General features: G+C 37.8%; 1 protein-coding gene and 1 long non-coding RNA gene across 3 annotated transcripts; one reads left to right on the top strand and one right to left on the bottom strand.

Moving 5' to 3' along the window:
• Positions 1 to 193: 193 nt before the first annotated feature.
• LOC140535912 (uncharacterized) lies at positions 194 to 1,920 on the top strand. The gene is made up of 2 exons (XR_011977565.1): positions 194 to 295; positions 654 to 1,920. It is a non-coding gene; the product is annotated as an uncharacterized lncRNA (long non-coding RNA).
• A 1,149-nt stretch (positions 1,921 to 3,069) lies between these two features.
• On the bottom strand, positions 3,070 to 14,743 carry LOC140535673 (polymeric immunoglobulin receptor). Of its 2 annotated transcripts, XM_072657105.1 has the most exons (11): positions 14,689 to 14,743; positions 13,696 to 14,001; positions 13,270 to 13,602; positions 12,162 to 12,470; positions 11,759 to 12,079; positions 8,084 to 8,404; positions 7,703 to 7,996; positions 6,070 to 6,174; positions 5,739 to 5,782; positions 5,554 to 5,644; positions 3,070 to 3,329 (listed from the first exon to the last, which is right to left on the bottom strand). In XM_072657105.1, exons 1-11 carry the CDS (start codon positions 14,726 to 14,728, stop codon positions 3,151 to 3,153), a joined length of 2,343 nt encoding a protein of 780 aa, XP_072513206.1. In that variant the 5' UTR covers positions 14,729 to 14,743; the 3' UTR covers positions 3,070 to 3,150. The 2 variants fall into 2 exon arrangements, with proteins under 2 accessions (XP_072513206.1, XP_072513207.1); XM_072657106.1 differs by lacking the exons at positions 13,270 to 13,602; positions 13,696 to 14,001; positions 14,689 to 14,743 and having other exon boundaries at positions 12,162 to 12,274; positions 12,375 to 12,439.
• Positions 14,744 to 18,224: the final 3,481 nt, after the last annotated feature.

Below are 18,224 nucleotides of genomic sequence, written 5' to 3'. Positions count from 1 at the left end.
TTATGATCTTCTGGTATGTGACCACACTTAGTATTAATTTTAACAAAGATATTGCACAAATTTTATGCTTCTTCTGTTTTTTCTTCTGCTTCCCCTGTTTCTTCCTATCCTGCATCTACTGCTGCTTCTGTTGTTTTACTCTTCATTTGTTTCTTCTCATTCCCTCATCTAATCTAAAGAGTTTCACATCTATTTACAGGAGCAATGTGATGTAAACCACAGACGTACTGCTGCGCTTCGAGCCCTCCCTGTGTTCCTTTGTGAAGATGACTCTGCTTTTTTCAGGACTTGGAACGTAAGTTACTAAATATGTACAGGGTTAGTCAAAAGTTGCAGGATACCCTTTTATTAAATGGTCACCATATATTATTACTGAAATAAATGGCGTCCTTTTATTTCAGTACAAGAAGTATTTTTGCTCTCAACAGTAATTGTTCAATTTTATGTCTTGGGACACTTTGTGCCACTTCTTAACCAAAAATATAAAAAAATCTATAACCCTCATGTTTTACATTTGAAGACATCCCACCAACACCACTGAATCTTGTATGCTTGTTCTGCTTTGGAAAGAAAGCATAAGTTGGAAGAAAGAAATCAAAGATTGGAATTATTGTTGTATGTGTGTTTACTATTTTGTTTAATTTATTTTTCAGACTGAGAAAGAGAGTGAACCGGACATCGCAGACTTGGCAGTTGGTCTTCTCACCATGGTGAATGAAGACCCAAGTTCCCCTGTTCAATTCAGCCCTGCAAGGATTGCCATTGTGCTGGAAGGTGACATTGTGCTGAATGACCTTTCTTATTTGGCTGATGCTTTTCTCATGTTACTTGGTTTAATGTATGCATTAAACATCTGCTATCCAAAAAAACTGATCCACACCTTCCACTTCATTCAGAAAGTCATTATGGGCTTGGATGACTTTAAACCACTAACACCCAGGCTGCTAAATCTAAAAAATGATCTGCTAGGGAGGGTGTAATTGGCGAATGATACACTCCCTTTTGATGGGACTTTTGTAGGTTCTGCCTGTTGTAAATTCCTGTTGAAGCATCACCTTTCTATGCTCTGTTAGATAAACCTGCTGTTGTGGTAAGTTTTTTTTTTTTTTTTTTTTTTTTTTTTTTTTCCTAGATTGCATTACCACCTCTTTAAATTCCAAGTTCCAAAAATTGTTCTGTTGGAGAGTCACAAATATGTTCAGAAAATATGCCAGTTTTTTTTTTTTATTATTGTTGCCATGGTACAGGCCATTGCACACAGAATTGTTACTGCACAGGTACACATTACTGAGCATTAAGGGCTTAACTAAACATGCTTAACATATTTTGTTTAATACTATATTTTATTTTATTGTATTTTATGGAATATTTTTTCAGTTTATTGTATGCAGAGCAGCCCTATTAATACATGGCTAGGCCTGTCACGATTGCTGTAATGTATTGTACTATATACTGGCCCAAAGATTATTGCAATAGTAAAATAATAAGTTATTTTAAGGCAAATGTATGTGACAGATATAATGATAATATAATGGCATGATAATGCAATTAAACCCTTTTAAAGAGCAATGTACTTTTAATAATTATTAATATTAAGAATTTGTGAGTGGAATATAAGTAAATACTCATTATGCACAAGTTAAGCAAATAAAATGAAACCAAAAAAGCTGACATACTTGCTCCTCATTTGCTTTATTCATTAAACCCATTGTACCATTAGTCAATGTGATTATTGTGACAAGCCTATGCAAAGCCATACATTTTTTTTTTTTTTTTTTGGTTTAAATGGTGTAATGTGTTTTGACTTCAGCAAAGTTTTATTGTACCTCAGAATGGGTTTTATATATTTGTTGAAATGAGTGGTTTATGACTTGCATCCTGGTTACTGATTTGCTAAAATAAAATGTTAATTTTAGCAGATTAACGTTTCCTTGTTTTATATTTATTTTTTGTGAAGGTATTTTGAGTTACGTTAACTCAATTACTTTGTGGTAATTAGTTTCCTCAAATGTTTTAAGTAAAGTATTAGTCAAGTATGAGTATTTTCTAGTTGAAATGTTTGAGTAAATGAAAAGTGTGTCTGACACAATATTTTTAATTTAAACTTAATACAACTTTTTGAGTATTCCAAACTATTACAGTATACATTTTTTGAGTTCATTAAAAGTAGTTTAGTATAGTTAAGAAAACATTTAAATATTAAGTACAACATATACAGTTATTTTAAGTAAAGTTAGACTGAATTTAAATAGTTCTAAAAATGTAATAATATTGAGTACAAGATAATAAGGTTTATAAATTTCAGTGCACATAAAAATATTATATTCTTTGCACTTAAAATAATAGAGTTTGTCTACTTAAATAGTTTGTGGTAATCAGTTTCCTCAAAAAATTTGAGTTAACTGAACTTATTCGGGTTTACAGTGCACTGAGGCCAGCAGAGGGAGACCTTACACAAGTTTACAAACAAATGAACCGTCCAGACAGTCAAAATTGGTGAAAAGTTATGGATGACCTATCTATGATGCATCTATAACTTTTTTGGTTTGGGATGGGTTGGAGAGTTGGGGATGATGAGGTGGGGTGGTGATCAACATCCAACATCCTGACCTCACTAACGCTCTTGTCCCTGAATGCAATCAAATCCTCACAGCAATGCTCCTCCAAAATCTAGTAGAAAGCCATCATCTCTGGACAGTAGAGACAGTTACTCCAACAAAGGCAGGATCAGCTCTTTTTATTACCCCTGATTTCAGAAGACAGATTAGCAGGTGTCCCAATACTTTTGTCCAAATAATATATGTTTGCACTGACTAATCCCAGCTAGTGAGCTGTCCAATTATAATGCAGCATGAAGCTAGGCTATCATGCACTCCTGCATATGAGGGTGCGGGTGAACAATGCCATAGAGGAACCATCTTTGGTTCTCTGAGAAAGAGGATGAATGTAAAAGAAATGTAAGATTTTCTTTAAACATTTAAAAGGTTTTGAGCAATACATTGATATCTGTTGCATGAGTGGTTCCACTTCATGAAGTTAGCTACTAAGAGCTTCAGATCTTCTTAAAACCCTTTTCCAACTTATAACCTACCTAGACATGCTGAAGATTACAAATTCATACTGAGTTCAGTAATCACAGTGATCAGCTGATCACTTTCGTCTTGGGTGGTGCTTGATTGTAGCATACTCAGTTGCAGATTCGTCCTTCATGACAGTGACTGTGCTATCACTAGCAGTCTGGGAGAAATCTGGATTCTTCTGGAAGCTCACAGTAGCGTAAGTCAGACCTTCGTCTTTGAGCAGTTGCACAGTGGAGTAGATAGTCATTGCTGTCGAAATGAGAGAAGAACAAACATGAAGATGGGCCATGATTTGCAAGCAGCTTTTTCTCTTCTAAGCACTATACTGTAAAAATCAATGTTGAGAAGAAAGATCAATTCCAAAACAACAACATTAGAAAGCAGCTTTACGGAGATCAGGGTCAGAGCCTCTTTTCAATAAGCCAGTGGCAACAGTGGCAAGTAAAAAACTCCCTTCGATTCAGAGGAAGAAACCTTGAGATGAATCAGGACTCAAAGAGGTACCCATCCACCTCTGGTCCCATTTCTGTACTGAATGACTTGACAAGGATGTAAGCAGTTACAAATACTGACTCCAGATTTGAATCCACACAGACATCATTAAGTTCTCCACCTCAGTCCTTTTAAAAAAAAAGGTGCACGTATTTGTCATATAAAACAGTCCCATAAAACAGCCAAGGGGGAAATATCTTTGGATATCTTATGGACACTCTGTCTATTTACTATTATTACATCATCTTTTTTATACTCTTTTTATACTCTTTTATTTTTTTTCTTTTGCTTAAGGTTCCTTTAGTTTCTGGGTAGAGCTGTGTGTAAAGGTTTGGGCATCCTAGTGTGCATTAATGGTAAAGGTGCAAGTATTTGTCACTGTACACTGTACAGCGAAATGTATCCTCTGCATTTAACCCATCTGTGGTAGTGAACACACACACTAGTGAACTAGGGGCAGTGAGTACACACACACCCAGAGGGCGCTCAAGGGCCCAACAGTGGCAGCTTGCCGAGCCTGGGAATTGTACCATGTTATTGATAGCCCTCTAACTTTAACCGCTGAGGTTTTCAACCGATCTGATGTTTTTGTTTTTTTAATTGAGAAATAGTAAACACAGCATCTGTAGCTAATCCAACATAATACATTAAAAAAACAACAACCATAGTTAAAAAAAAAAAAAACAATAGATCTGTGCAAGCAGGTTTTTGAGGTTTTGTCTGTGTTTTGTCCTCCCGTGAAAATGCTCTTTTTAGAGCATTTACAGACCTTTGTGAAATGCATGTTCCTGGCTGGCTGAATCTCAGAAAATTCAAGATATATTATATATATTTAAAGTATTTGTATTCCGATTTAGAATCAATACTTTCATGAATGGCATTATACACTATATGGACTAGTGTGTATATTTGGTATTAAACCTCTGTGTTTTCTTCCTTCTTTCTGTTTTTGATGTCTTTCTTTATGAGGAATACAGTCTCATGTGGGGCTAGCATGCTCATGCAAGCGCTTTCATGTCTGTGTGGACAGAAATACTTTTTAAAAATGTAGGGAGGGAAATCTCTGTTTTTAAAAATATTCAGATGTTTTTTTTTTTCAAATTTTAGTTGACAAGATCTCGGACTGCATTCCATGAACACTGTGAAGCATTGGGGGTAGTGGTGGCTCAGTGGTTAGAGCGCCAGGATATCGATAACAGGGTTGTGGGTTCAATTCTTGGACTCGGCAAGCTGCCACTGTTGGGCCCTTGAGCAAGGCCCTTTACCCTCTCTGCTTCACGGGCGCTGGAGTTGGCTGCCCACCGCTCTGTGTGTGTGTGTGTGTGTGTGTGTGTGTGTGTTCACTACCAGATGGGTTAAATACGGAGAACACATTTACACAGTGTACACTGTACAGTGACAAATATGTGCACCTTTACCATAAGGGTGGATCTGTCATGTTTTAGGGTTGTGTTGCTGCCAGTGGCATTGGCGATACTACTCTTGGGGAGGGAAGAATGAAAGAATTGACTTAGGAAGATGTCCCAGTTTGGCACAGGCCACAGTGATTTCATTGATTTATTTTTTGAAAGACAGAGCTACTGTGTATTAGATATGATATAAATACTGTGTTTCTGCTTGATTAACTTTAGAGGTGATTTACACTACTTTTTACTCATTAAAATATATATTATAAAAAATAATGTAAATAAGTATATATAGATTTGTGCCCAATCTTGTGCATACTCTACTCATACATCACAACTTCACATTATGTATTTGCAATGTTTCTTTACTAAAAACCTAGTGCATTTGTTTTAACCAACAGAATGTGTCCACCCCAATCAAAAGTGCACTAACAAGTCTTTTTATTTAGCATGCTTAGATCTGCATAAAATATGTGAATGCTACTCACACATTTTAAGGCCCTGACACAAAAAAAGAACTTCCAGTGATAATACAGTAGATAAACTAGACACAAAACCAGCATTTTGGAAGTTACCTGTATTTTGTTCTGAGCTGTTAGTGGGTGATGAGACATTCCTGTGAGGGTGGTGTGTGGTGTGATTAATCTCCTCATAGTCGTTGAAACCCTGAACATGAAAAAGGATTGACAAACTCAAACACAAGCTTGCTCATAAAACTGCACAAATCAGACATATCAGTCTATATAGTAGAAGTACTCACCCCATCATCATTTGTTGTTTCTGTCCTATTAGTAGTGGGGGAGCCTGTAGATCACATGACCAAACACAGAAATGAAAATTCTGTGCTATGCAGAATAAATCCAACCTGGTTCTGGTTCTCCACACAGCAACATCACCCAGGATTTATAGCTATAGTCAGGCTGAAGGCTTTCTAGAATAAGCTGTTTCATACAGAAGCCTAAAGTTGTGGCAAAAGCCCAACAGACATGGTGACAGTATGGTGTCAGCTGCTACGCTATATAATTAAAAATAACTTCCATTTTCATTGTGATTAATATCAGAACCATATCTGTGCTTTAAAGGGTCTGAACCTTGTGTCTTTGTGGATCTCAGCTTGCAGAAGATCAGAACCAATCCTCCAAACAGGAGCAGAGATACAGAGAATATCATAGTGATGGTGATGGAGAAACTTGAAGCTAAGGAACAATGAGACATGTATTACTTTCAGAAATGATCCACATTTATCAGAATCACACATAATCAGAATCTGTATTACAATGAATGCATAATCCATATTTACTCTATATGTTACTTGAATAATCACAGTTTCCTACAATGTTAGCAGTGCCGGCCCAAGGCATACTTGAATTACACGGCTGCTTAGAGGCCCAACGCCACCAGGGGGCCACCAAGAGCACCAAGATATCAGTATAAAAAATATTTTTTACGAATAACAATGAATAGTAAAACAAAATGGTATTACACAGGTAAAATCCATTTTTATATTCATTTATTTCCAAAGTTGGCTTCAATTCCTGCTGTTGGATGCTCTCTTGGTAATAAACAATGAATGTACCCTCAACAGTGCTTATGGTCTAGTGTATGTTACATGTAATTCATGTTCATTTAAACATTTCAACAATTTCAACATACAAAAAAAACTTAAAGAAAGATTATGATCCCTACCTAAAGGCACTGAGGATGTCTGAGGAGGGCAGGCAGGGTACACTGTACACAGGGCTTTCTGTCTAAGCTGATTGAAAATTAATTTAAATTTAGGAGTAAGGAGTTTAATGCAATTTCCTGCCCCTAGATGGTGGCTAGACGGGCATTTTTTCTCAATAATGAATGAGGGTGGCAGAAAAAAAATATTGTTGATTTTTTGATGGAAAGTTATGATACAACAAGAAAAACAAACAAACAAACAGCTATGTATACCAATCAGCCATAACTAGGGGTGCTGCCAGGGATTTTGTTGCCAATGAAAAGGGATCACACTGGGCCACACAACTCTAATAATTCTGCCAAAAAACTTAATAATTTATATTTTGGGCATCTGTGTAATGTCTCCCTCTGCTGGCATCAGTGGGAGCCCATGCACAAGGACTGGGCTCCAGGCACCCAGGTGAAATGAATCACTGGACTAATTAGGACTCCACTAAAGCACCTTTGTTTGGTGTGCTGGTCTGGAGTCTCCATGACGCTACCATTGACACTACTGGTGCATGAAGCAACAACCTGTCCTGTTGTGCTATTTGGTTTACTAGTTTGTTTTTTGTCTTGACACACTGCTTGTTACACTGGATATTACAACCACTTTGCATTCTGTCAATTATAATCTGTCAGGTACAAGCCTTTAGAATAACCCCCCCTCCATCGATAATCGACCTATTGACAGGGCCAAACTGTGAGGTTCTAGACGACTGGGTCAGAACATCTCCAAAACATCAAGCAGGTCTTGTGGGGTGTTGCCAATATGCAGTGGTCAGTACCTACCAAAAGTGCTCCAAGGAAGAACAACCAATAAACTTGCGACCGGGTCATGGACACCCAAGGCTCACTGATGCTCATGGAGGCCCCACCAACCTCACAACTTACAAGACTCAATGGATCTGTTCCTTACATATTGGTGCCAGATACCACAGAACAAAAGTCAGAGTTGTTTTGGCAGCAAGGGGGGCAGCAAATATTTATTATATTTATATATATCCTCAAAGCTCCTACCTTTTGTAACTTGCAGATGCACTCTAGTGTAGATGGAGGAACCACACCAGTACATCCCTGAATCCTCCTCTCTCAGATCAGTGATGGTCACCCTGAAGGCTCCAGCAGATGCATCTTCACTCAGAGAGAATCTGCCACTTCTGTTTGTCTCAGATGAAACTTTGACTCCTTCATGGCCACAGCTGGAGAGCTCCTGTCCCATGCAGAAGAACTTTCCTTTATTCTTCTCAGAGTCTGTCCTAGAGCTGCAGTTGATGGATACATTGAGTGCTTCACGTCCAAGCACATGAAGCTCTGGAAAGCACAATGGAAACCATAGAAGATCTTAGCACAAAGAGCCCACTTAGAATTGAACACATGAAAGAAGCCTCCATTTACCACCTTCTTTCATGACGATATTCAGCTCCATGGAGAGATAGTTCATCAAGACTCCTCCTGTCCTCACTCCACACCAATATTTCCCAGCATCCTCTGAGGTCAGTCCACTGAGGGTCACAGTGAAGACACCAGCAGTTGTGTTGTCACTCAGAGAGAATCTCTTCACCTTCTTCTGAAGCTGAGTTTGAGAATGAAGGCCTGTTTGTTCTGTTAAACATTTGTCCTCTTTCTCCTTACAGAAATACTTTGAATGTTGTTGATAGTTTGAGGCATAAGGGCATCTGACCTCCACTACATCACCTTCAGTACCAATCACTGTGTTGGCTGCAATCAGGAAAAAACAAACAAACAAACAAACAAAACATAATAACAAAAACAGAAAAAAATGTAATTATTGGATTTACATGCATGGACAAAATTATTGGTCCCCCTCAGTTAATGAAAGAAAAACCCACAATGGTCACAGAAATGACTTGAATCTGAAAAAAAATAATAAATAAAAATTCTATGAAAATTAACAAATGATAATCCGACCAAGATTTTGAACCATGCTTCAACAGAATTATTTAATCATTAAACAGGTCTGGACAGAAATGTACCCATGAAAACAATGTGACCAAAAGGACATGTTAAATCAAGGTGTGTCCACTAATTATCATCACAGGTGTCTACAATCTTGTAATTAGTCTGTGGGCCTATATATAGGGCTACAGATATTCACTGTGCTGTTTGGTGACATGGTGTGTACCACACTCAATATGGACCAGAGGAAGTGAAGGAAAGAGTTGTCTCAGAAAGAAAATCATAGACAAGCATGTTAAAGGTAAAGGTTATAAGACCATCTCCAAGCAGCTTGATGTTCCTGTGACTACGGTTGCACATATTATTCAGAAATTTAAGATCCATGGGACTGTAGCCAACCTCCCTGGATATGGCCGCAGGAGAAAAATGATAAGAAATGGATAATATGGATGATAACAAAAGAGCCCAGAAAAACTTCTAAAGAGATTAAAGGTGAACTTCAAGCTCAAGGAACATCAGTGTCAGATCACACCATCCGTCGTTGTTTAAGCCAAAGTGGACTTCATGGGAGACGACAAAGGAAGACACCATTGTTTAAAAAACAAATCATAAAAAAGCCAGACTGGAATTTGCCAAACTACATGTTGATAAGCCCCAAACTTCGGGGAGGATGTCCTATGGACAGATGAGACGAAAATTTAACTTTTTACCAAGGCACATCAGCTCTATGTTCACAGATGGAAAAATGAAACATATCAAGAAAAGAACACTGTCCCTACTGTGAAACATGAAGCAGGCTCCGTTATGTTCTGGGGCTGTTTGGTTCAACTGGCACAGGCTGTCTTGAATCTGTGCAGGGTACAATGAAATCTCAAGACCATCAAGGAATTCTAGAGAGAAATGTACTGCCCAGTGTCAGAAAGCTTGGTCTCAGTCGCAGGTCATGGGTCTTGCAACAGGATAATGCACAGCTAAAAACATTGGACTATTCTGAAGTGTCCTTCTATGAGCCCTAACCTAAATCCTTTTGAGCATCTTTGGAAGGAGCTGAAACATGCTGTCTGGAAAAGGCTCCCTTCAAACCTGAGACACCTGGAGCAGTTTGCTCAGGAGTGGGCCAAAATACCTGCTGAGAGGTACAGAAGTCTCATTGACAGTTACAGGAATCGTTTGATTGCAGTGATTGCCTCAAAAGGTTGTGCAACAAAATATTAAGTTAAGGGTACCATCGTTTCTGTCCAGGCCTGTTTCATGAGTTTATTTTTAAAATAATTATGTTGAAGCAGGGTTGAAAAGCAATGTCTGACTTTCATTAGTAAATTTTATAGAATTTTCATTTATTATTACTTTTATCAGATTCAAGGTATTTCTGTGACCATTGTGGGTTTTTCTTTCATTAACCGAGGGGTACCAACAATTTTGTCCACGTGTGTATTTAAATTATTTAATTAACAGTGATGACCCTGTGATGTTTGATCAATTAAAATGTTTTATTAGATTAAATAACACTTTTTTTATTTGTATGAGCAATTTTTACATTTGGTTCACTTCACACTAAAACCAGGCCAAGATATGAATTTTACACTTTCCATTTTGATTTGGCAAAAATTGAACAACATCTAAGAAAAGTATAAAAATTGCCACACACATTTACTGGTGGTTTTAGGGTATGTTCTAGTGATTTTAGAGTGTATTACAACATATTTTAGGACTACTAGATTTTTTTTTAATCTGTACCCAATTTTCATTCTAATTTGAATAACCAATTACCCAACCCACTCTCCCCATTACATGTAATGCTCCCGACACTGGGAGGGTGAGGATAGGCGCATGCCTCCTTTTGACACATAAGTAACAACCCACCACTTCTTTTTAAACTGCAACTGATGCAACATCACCAGGCAACCAAGGAGCTTGGAGGAAAGCATGGGGTACCCAGCTTTCTAATTTCAGCATGACCTGGGATTCAAACCAGTGATTCATGGGTCATACTAGAATTGCCTATAAAAGTCCACCCAAAGCCCACTTTATCTCTTGATATGGGACAAATTGCTGTCAGCAATTATTTTTCATTTCTGGAACATTTCTCAATCACTGCAGAAAATTAAATTTAGTCAGTAATCTGATCAATGTGTTTGCATGCACTTAGATAAGCAGATACATGTTTACATAATGGCAATAATCAAATGTCTACTTTACAACCAGCCAGTGATCTTACGGAAGCATGTCAAATAAACTTCAAACTTCCTGCTGCAGCTTTTTGTAAATATGATAATATTATAAGCAAGTCTTGATGACTATTTTTGCAACGCCACCGTGCAGTTATTTCCAGCCACACAAAACCAGGATTCTATCTCTATGAATAGGCAGAGACCAAAGCGTTTGCCTCAATAATGCACTATAGATGGATTTTTCAGTGTGTTCTGGCTACTACGCTCATGCACATCTCCACGTCGAGGGGGGTTGTCCCCACTAGCACACTGACACGGCATGACCAGAAAGCTGATTGAATGTTTTTGCTGAAGGGCGCAACTTTATCTGTAAACAGGCGCCATGCTGAGTGTTACTTTACCAAGAAATATGGAAGTTTAATATATTTTGAAATATTTTTCTAAAAGACGTAATACTGCGTTTTGTACATGCACAAACTGAGAAAAACATAGTAAATACAAGAAATGCATGCAATAATTACTATAATATACTATAATACTACAATATAGTTTATATACTATAATTACTAATAATTAACAAGCTAAAATCCAACTCTTTGTTGGGTTTCTTAATCAGATTTCCAGGCCTTAATCCAATCTAAGAAATCAGAGTATGACCATTTTAATAATCAGATTACTCAATGTCATGTTGCTCATAATTATTAATAATTGTCAATACAGACACTGCAATTGTGATTGATATGACTTTAAATTAGCAGTTGAGAAGTGCTGTAACTGGTAGTACTAAACTAGTAATATTATTTTTACAGGACTCAATCTGTCAGTCTGGTGGTTATTGTTAGCATAGTGGCCTACACCAATAAGAGTCCTTGGCTAGAACTCCTGACTCTACATCCTCCTAACTGTGTAGAGTTCTGGATAAGAGCTTCTGATAAATGCTATACATGTGAAATAGAATGACGTGGTTATCTCAATGTGTACTTACATTTAATGCTGATTTGCACTTTTGTGGTCAGAGAAGCGTAACTAATGTACCATTCACTGGTTTCTACTCCACACCAGTAAACTCCTGCATCGCTGAGGGTCAGATTGCTGATGGACACTTTGAGCAATTCTGCTTGGCTGTGGTCAGAAAATGAATACTTCCCAGTAGCTCTGAAAGGGCTGATGTTTTGGCAGATGTGATCCTCGTCCTCCTTGCAGAAGTGTTTTGGATTAAATCGGTATGTTGGTGGATACTGACAGGTGATGTTAACAGTTTCACCGAGATAACCAGCCTGTGAGATCACCTTCCCACAACAAGGATCTGAAAGGTGTGAATACAAACCTAAAATTAGCAAGGACCTTTGCTGATTTTGGCATGGCGGACAGAGCAGACCATTTCATACCTTCCTTCACTTCCATTTTCACTTCTATGTACTGCTCAGTAAACTGTGTTTTGTTCACTCCACACCTGTAGGTCCCTTCTGATACATTCCTGAAGAACACCATTAAGGACTCTCTAGTGGTGTCATCGTACAAAGAAAATTCTCTGTTTTGCTCCCATTTATTCTGCATCTTAATATACGTTTTTTCCAAACATTTCTCTTGTGATTCCTTACAGATGAATCTGGCTTCATGGCTTTCTTGAGGGTGTTTGTATTCCATCATGATGCATCCTCCTAAGAATCCAGCCAATGTGACTGTAGCCACCCTATCTGTCAAATGAATGAAATGACATGATTAGTCTGTTCCTTTATTTATGTATTATTTTCAATCCAATAAAATATAAGAATACATATTTCTTTTTAAGGTAGATCAACACTACAGTATGGCATTGTAACAAAGTTCTATTTATAAAGTACACTGCTGTCTCCTTTCACTTGTTGTCACTGTCACTGCCTTGTATCTCAATGTTTTTTCATATTGTTTTGTTCATATTTTTCACATAATATCTGGCAGTAATTTTTACATTATGTCCAATTATTAATGATGAATGGAATGGAATTCTTCAAAGTTACTTTTTACATTGATGTCCATTGAAAGTTAAGAAGGTTGTCCTCCTGTAAAGCTGCCATTTCGAAGATACAGGGCTTTTGTGTGATTGTGATGATGATATTATGGCTATTTTAGCATTTAACAAAGTTTAAATTTGTCACATTCTGCATGTTTACATATATCAATCTGCATTCTATTTTGTATTGTTTTTTTTACTAACTATATCAATGGACACCAATCAAATTAAAAGTTCAATCCAATTTAAAATGCAGAGCAAAAAGTGTAAGAAAAATATATTTATATAAAGTTGCATACAGAGCCTTTGTTTTCTAGTAAATTATCTATTTCGGCCAGTTGCCTTTTTGATCTGTTTGATTTTTCTTTTTTCAATCAAATTAACCATGATAAATAATGTACATGACACACTTACTTAAATATGATACTAAAGGTGGTTTGTGGACCAACATTGTCTAAACTTGTCCAAAATGAATGAAATACATGTTGAGTGGATGTTCTTACCAGTAACATGTAGGTAGACTGTTTTGAATGTAGAGATGCTGTAGAATCGGTGTCTATCAGTCCATACAGCACAGAAATAGACTCCTCCGTCTTCCTCACTCACATCACTGATGCTTATAGTGAAAATATTTGAATGAATATCATCAGAAATGTAAAATTGTTTCTTCTTAAAGTTTTTATTTGAACTACTGTAAATGACAAAATCAAGTGTTTGATCTTTCAGCTTGATAAAGTATTTCCTTTCCCCCTGGTGCTCCTTTGGATAGTCACAACTAATGACAACATTCCCCTTCAGATGACCAGTCACACTTATAGATTTCACACAACAAGTATCTGCCAAACAAAAAAAAAAACAAAAAAAAACAGAAATTTAGTGTGTAACACAATATTATACACTTTATATTTGCTTGATCCAAGTTTCCTTACCTTCCTTAACTTTTAGATTAAAAAGTTGAGATTGTTGCCTGTGATACAAAATTCCAAATTTGTATGTTCCGGCATCCTGTGGGTCCAGCTCTCTGATCAACACTGTAAAGTATCTTTGTGGATTATTATACAGTGAAAACTTTTCTACATGACCAATGCCATCTTGTGTATTAGAGTGTATATATTGTTTGCAGGAATTGTCCTCCCACTTGCAAATATACTTCAGACTGTTTGAGCTCCACCAATAGTGAACTATAATAACGCTACCACCAGAGTAGCCGATGATATCAAAGCTGGTGACCAGACCTGCCAACAAATAGAAAACATTTCATTCATCTCAGTAACCTCAGAAAAACTTAGGACCATTTTTTGAGTTTATTTTAATTAAAATAGATTAATTATATTATTACTGCTGAGTTTGTGCTCAATACATGCAAATGTAGCACTTTGGGATTAATCTTAAATGTATTAAGCCTAAAATGTTATTATAAACGTTTACCAAAGCATAGCCCAACTAGAAGCTCCTGTCATTACTGAATAACATGCCTTAGTGTGTAACAATGTGCAACAACTTATGTGTAAAGAGTCCTTATTCTCCTACCATTCATACGAATAATGTTCTTCTTAAACCTACTTACACAGTTTTTACAAATATTCTGACATCCACCAGTATTTTCTTATTTTGTTTTTATTTCCAGTTTGGCAGGACAATGGGATCCATCATCATAAGAGCAGAGCTGTGAACAATTCTGCTCTTCAAAACACATCTTGAATCTGACCTAGACTTTCTGTTAAGAAAATCCCTAGGATGATGTTGGTGAATGGGGCCCATTGTTCTATAGGTAGGAGAACAATTTAGAAATTTCAAGGCATGTCAAGGTATCTATCTCAAAACTGTCTTTAAAAATTCTACACTTTTACAGTTACTGTGAAATTTGCAAACTGTAATATTTAGTATAATCAAGGACTGTTAATTAGAGTAGAATATCTGACCTGATATCAGGTTGAGGGTGAAGATGAGCAGGACCTTCATTCTGAACTTCCTCACAGTCAGTTGTCCCTCTAGCTTTTTATCTTCCACTCTCTCTATTTGACTCCTTATCTCTCTCACTTTCTTTACTGCTTCCTCTTTTTATTAACAGATGTTCACCCTGAAATTACACGCCTGCCCCTTGGAGGAAGCAGTAATCTATTATGTGATGAAACACATGCCTTTCCACATGAGAGGGGCTCAAAAACTGAAACTGTACTTTCCCTGGTATACATAGTTGAATACTCAGAGTTCAGTACATTAAACTTACAAGCTATGAAACTCAAGCATTGTTGTTCCTTCTTCAAAAGAACCAAAACAGAGCTGTAAAAGGGTTCAATATGAGTGGAAAGTCTGTGTTAGGCTAAAAACAAGTGACTTTTGCCATCTCTCCATTTTCCAATTCTTCAAATACAAAGCTGAACCAAACTGGAGCTAAACACACTTCAGAAAGGAAAACACTGTTTTTTTTTCAGAAAAGCTTAAGAAAGCCAAATCTGGGATAAGCAAGCATTTACACTTTCCTTTGAAAACTTGCAGGAGGATGCAGGAGAAGTTTTCTTCTGATGACTCTCATAAAGGCTGTATTGGTGCAGGTCCACCACTCCAGAGTCTGCTAAACCTTCCTGGGGCACAAATATCACTTCCTGAAACACTGATTTGTCTTTTTAGAGATTTTAGGAGAAGTTCTCTCTGAATGTGTTTTTTTGGTCTTTCATGCCTCAGCTTGACCTTCACCAGTCCAGTTCATTACGTTTTTTTAAATTACACTACGACCTGAGGAAGCGGCTACCTGAAAACACTTTCCTTCTGTTGTGGCCATCAGTTATATTAATCTTCAGAGTGTTCGGCAGGTCGAGGTTTGAGAAGTCAGAGTGTTTAGAAAGATTTGAAATTAATGAGCCATAACCCTCACTGGCAAATTAAGGTCTGGTAAAGGACCTTGGTAAAAGGTAAAAGGAAGATCTTGGTAAAAGTTGTCTGAGAGCTCAAATGTCTTGATATGCTCAAACTGTTGCATTGCAACAAAAATAATGGCTTATCTATTCACAGGAGTTGAGTAGTTGAGTATATTTGACCAGGGGTGCCCAAACATTGGCATGCCACTGTATATGTATGGACCGTATGGACTGAATGTACCATGCTGAAGTTCTAAAAGTGCAGTTTGCAGTTTGTGGTGCTCTTCTCTGATATCATATCTACAGGAATAAGAAGAGAGATTGACCCTGGCCTTGCAGGAGTTGTTGCAACCAACTAGTAGGTGGCAGGACTGAGTTGGGTGGGCCAACAAAGTGTGTGTAATAGCTTTGAGTGCTTTATACAGTCCCAATCACTAACATAATTAAAGAACAACATACTGTCCTATATGAACAATGCCTCTGCTATGACTCTGGCCTTAGTGTTCTGATGTACTGACCGCAGTGTTAGGTTATTAGGGTTCAATGGTCAACTTTTCAGCCAGATGCTTTTTGGAATTGCCTGCTAAACCTGGTTGTGATGCTGGTTGTTGAGATTTTTTTTATTTACATTTACAGGCATTTACAGGCATTTAGCAGACACTCTTATCCAGAGCGACTTACAAAAGTGTTTTGCTATTTATTTATTTTGAATAGGCTAAAAATTCAAAGATACCTCTAAGTTTAGACACTACTAAACACAAGTCAATAAGTTGACCACTCTACTACTCTCAGAGTCTTTAGTCTGCGTTTGAAGACAGCAAGCGATTCTGCCATTCGGACAATATGGGGCAGTGGTAGCTTAGCAGTTAGAGCTCCGGGCTATTACATTTACATTTACGGCATTTAGCAGACGCTCTTATCCAGAGCGACTTACAAAGTGCTTTGCTATTTACGCAAGAAGAGCCTTAGCTAGTTAGAATAGACTAATAATTCAAAGATACCTCTAAGCTTTAGACTTTGCTAAACACAATACAATAAGGCGACCATAGAACTATTCGTCCAAGTACTCTCTGAAGAGGTGGGTCTTCAGTCTGCGTTTGAAGACAGCGAGTGACTCGGCCGTTCGGACACCCAGGGGCAGCTCGTTCCACCACTTTGGTGCCAGGACAGAAAAAAGCCTGGACGCTTGTCTTCCGCGGATTTTAAGGGATAGCGGGTCGAGCCGAGCCGTACTTGAAGCTCGAAGGGCTCTTGGTGCAGACCGGCTTTTGACCATTGCCATCAGATACGGAGGGGCTGGTCCGTTCTTGGCTTTGTAGGCCAGCGTCAGGGTTTTAAATCTGATGCAGGCAGCTACAGGAAGCCAGTGGAGAGAACGCAGTAGTGGAGTGACATGGCTAAATTTTGGGACATTGAAGACGACCCGTGCCGCTGCATTCTGGATGAGTTGCAGGGGCCTGATGGTGTGCAGAGGGAGACCAGCCAGAAGAGAGTTGCAGTAGTCAAGTCTGGAAGTGACGAGAGACTGAACAAGCACCTGGGCGGCCTCTCTAGAGAGGAAGGGTCGAATTCTCCGGATGTTGTACAGATGAAAGGGTTGTGGGTTGTGGGTTTGATACCTGGGCTCGGCAAGCTGCCACTGTTGGGCCCTTGAGCAAGGCCCTTCACCCTCTCTGCTCCCCGGGCCCTGGCTGCCCACCACTCCGGGCATGTGTGCTCACTGTCCACTGTGAGTGTTTGTGTGTGTTCACTGCACGGATGGTATAAATATGGAAGCCAAATTCCATCTGTGTCCGTCACAAATGGTCAATGTGGTCGTTTAATGTTAATGTTTTCCATCTTCTTCAGATTAGCAAGCAAACACTAGTATCTGCCATGAGGCTGACTGTTATAAGGAACTTCCTGTTTTGAGTCTGTGGTTAATACTCTAGTTGTCGCTGTCTTAAAATAACTCTTTATGTTCCATGAAACATATAATTCTATGAAACACCCTTTCTTTTAATAAGCACATCCTTTAAAATGAAGGTGCTACAAAGAAATGCTATGAAATATGACCTTTACATTGACTTCTTTAAACCTTTAAGACAAGCCTTGGCTAAGACAGCCTCCCAGTTAACCCAGTCAACTCAAATAAGGTACTATTTGACTCACCCAAGCATACGATCAGTATTATATATTAATCTGCAAAACAGAGTTATGTCAAGAAAAGACTTACTATACTATTTAATTATTTAATTATTTAATTAATTAATTAATTATTTAATTTTAAATATTTTTTAAGTTTTATTTTCCAGTCATAAACAAAATTGAAATAAACAGTAACCACTTATGTCAAATTTTACAGTCTTCCTCCTTGGATTGGTATAATACAGTGAGATTAGACGAGTAGAAATATAATTCTTAGCATAGATAAATACAAACATCTGTGAATGGTGGGCTTGTTGGATCACCTTCATTACACATCCAGTACATGCAGCAATGTCAGAAGCTAAAGTAGACTAAACAGAAGAAACAGCCCCCACTTGTGGATTTGTGCAAAGAGGTATCCTGTTTAGCATCTCAAAAACAAATAAACATACACAGTACTGTAGTCCCCCTGT

Source organism: Salminus brasiliensis, chromosome 15 (assembly GCF_030463535.1).
Source record: "Salminus brasiliensis chromosome 15, fSalBra1.hap2, whole genome shotgun sequence".
NCBI classification, from domain to species: domain Eukaryota; kingdom Metazoa; phylum Chordata; class Actinopteri; order Characiformes; family Bryconidae; genus Salminus; species Salminus brasiliensis.
This window is presented reverse-complemented; position numbering and strand designations above follow the sequence as displayed.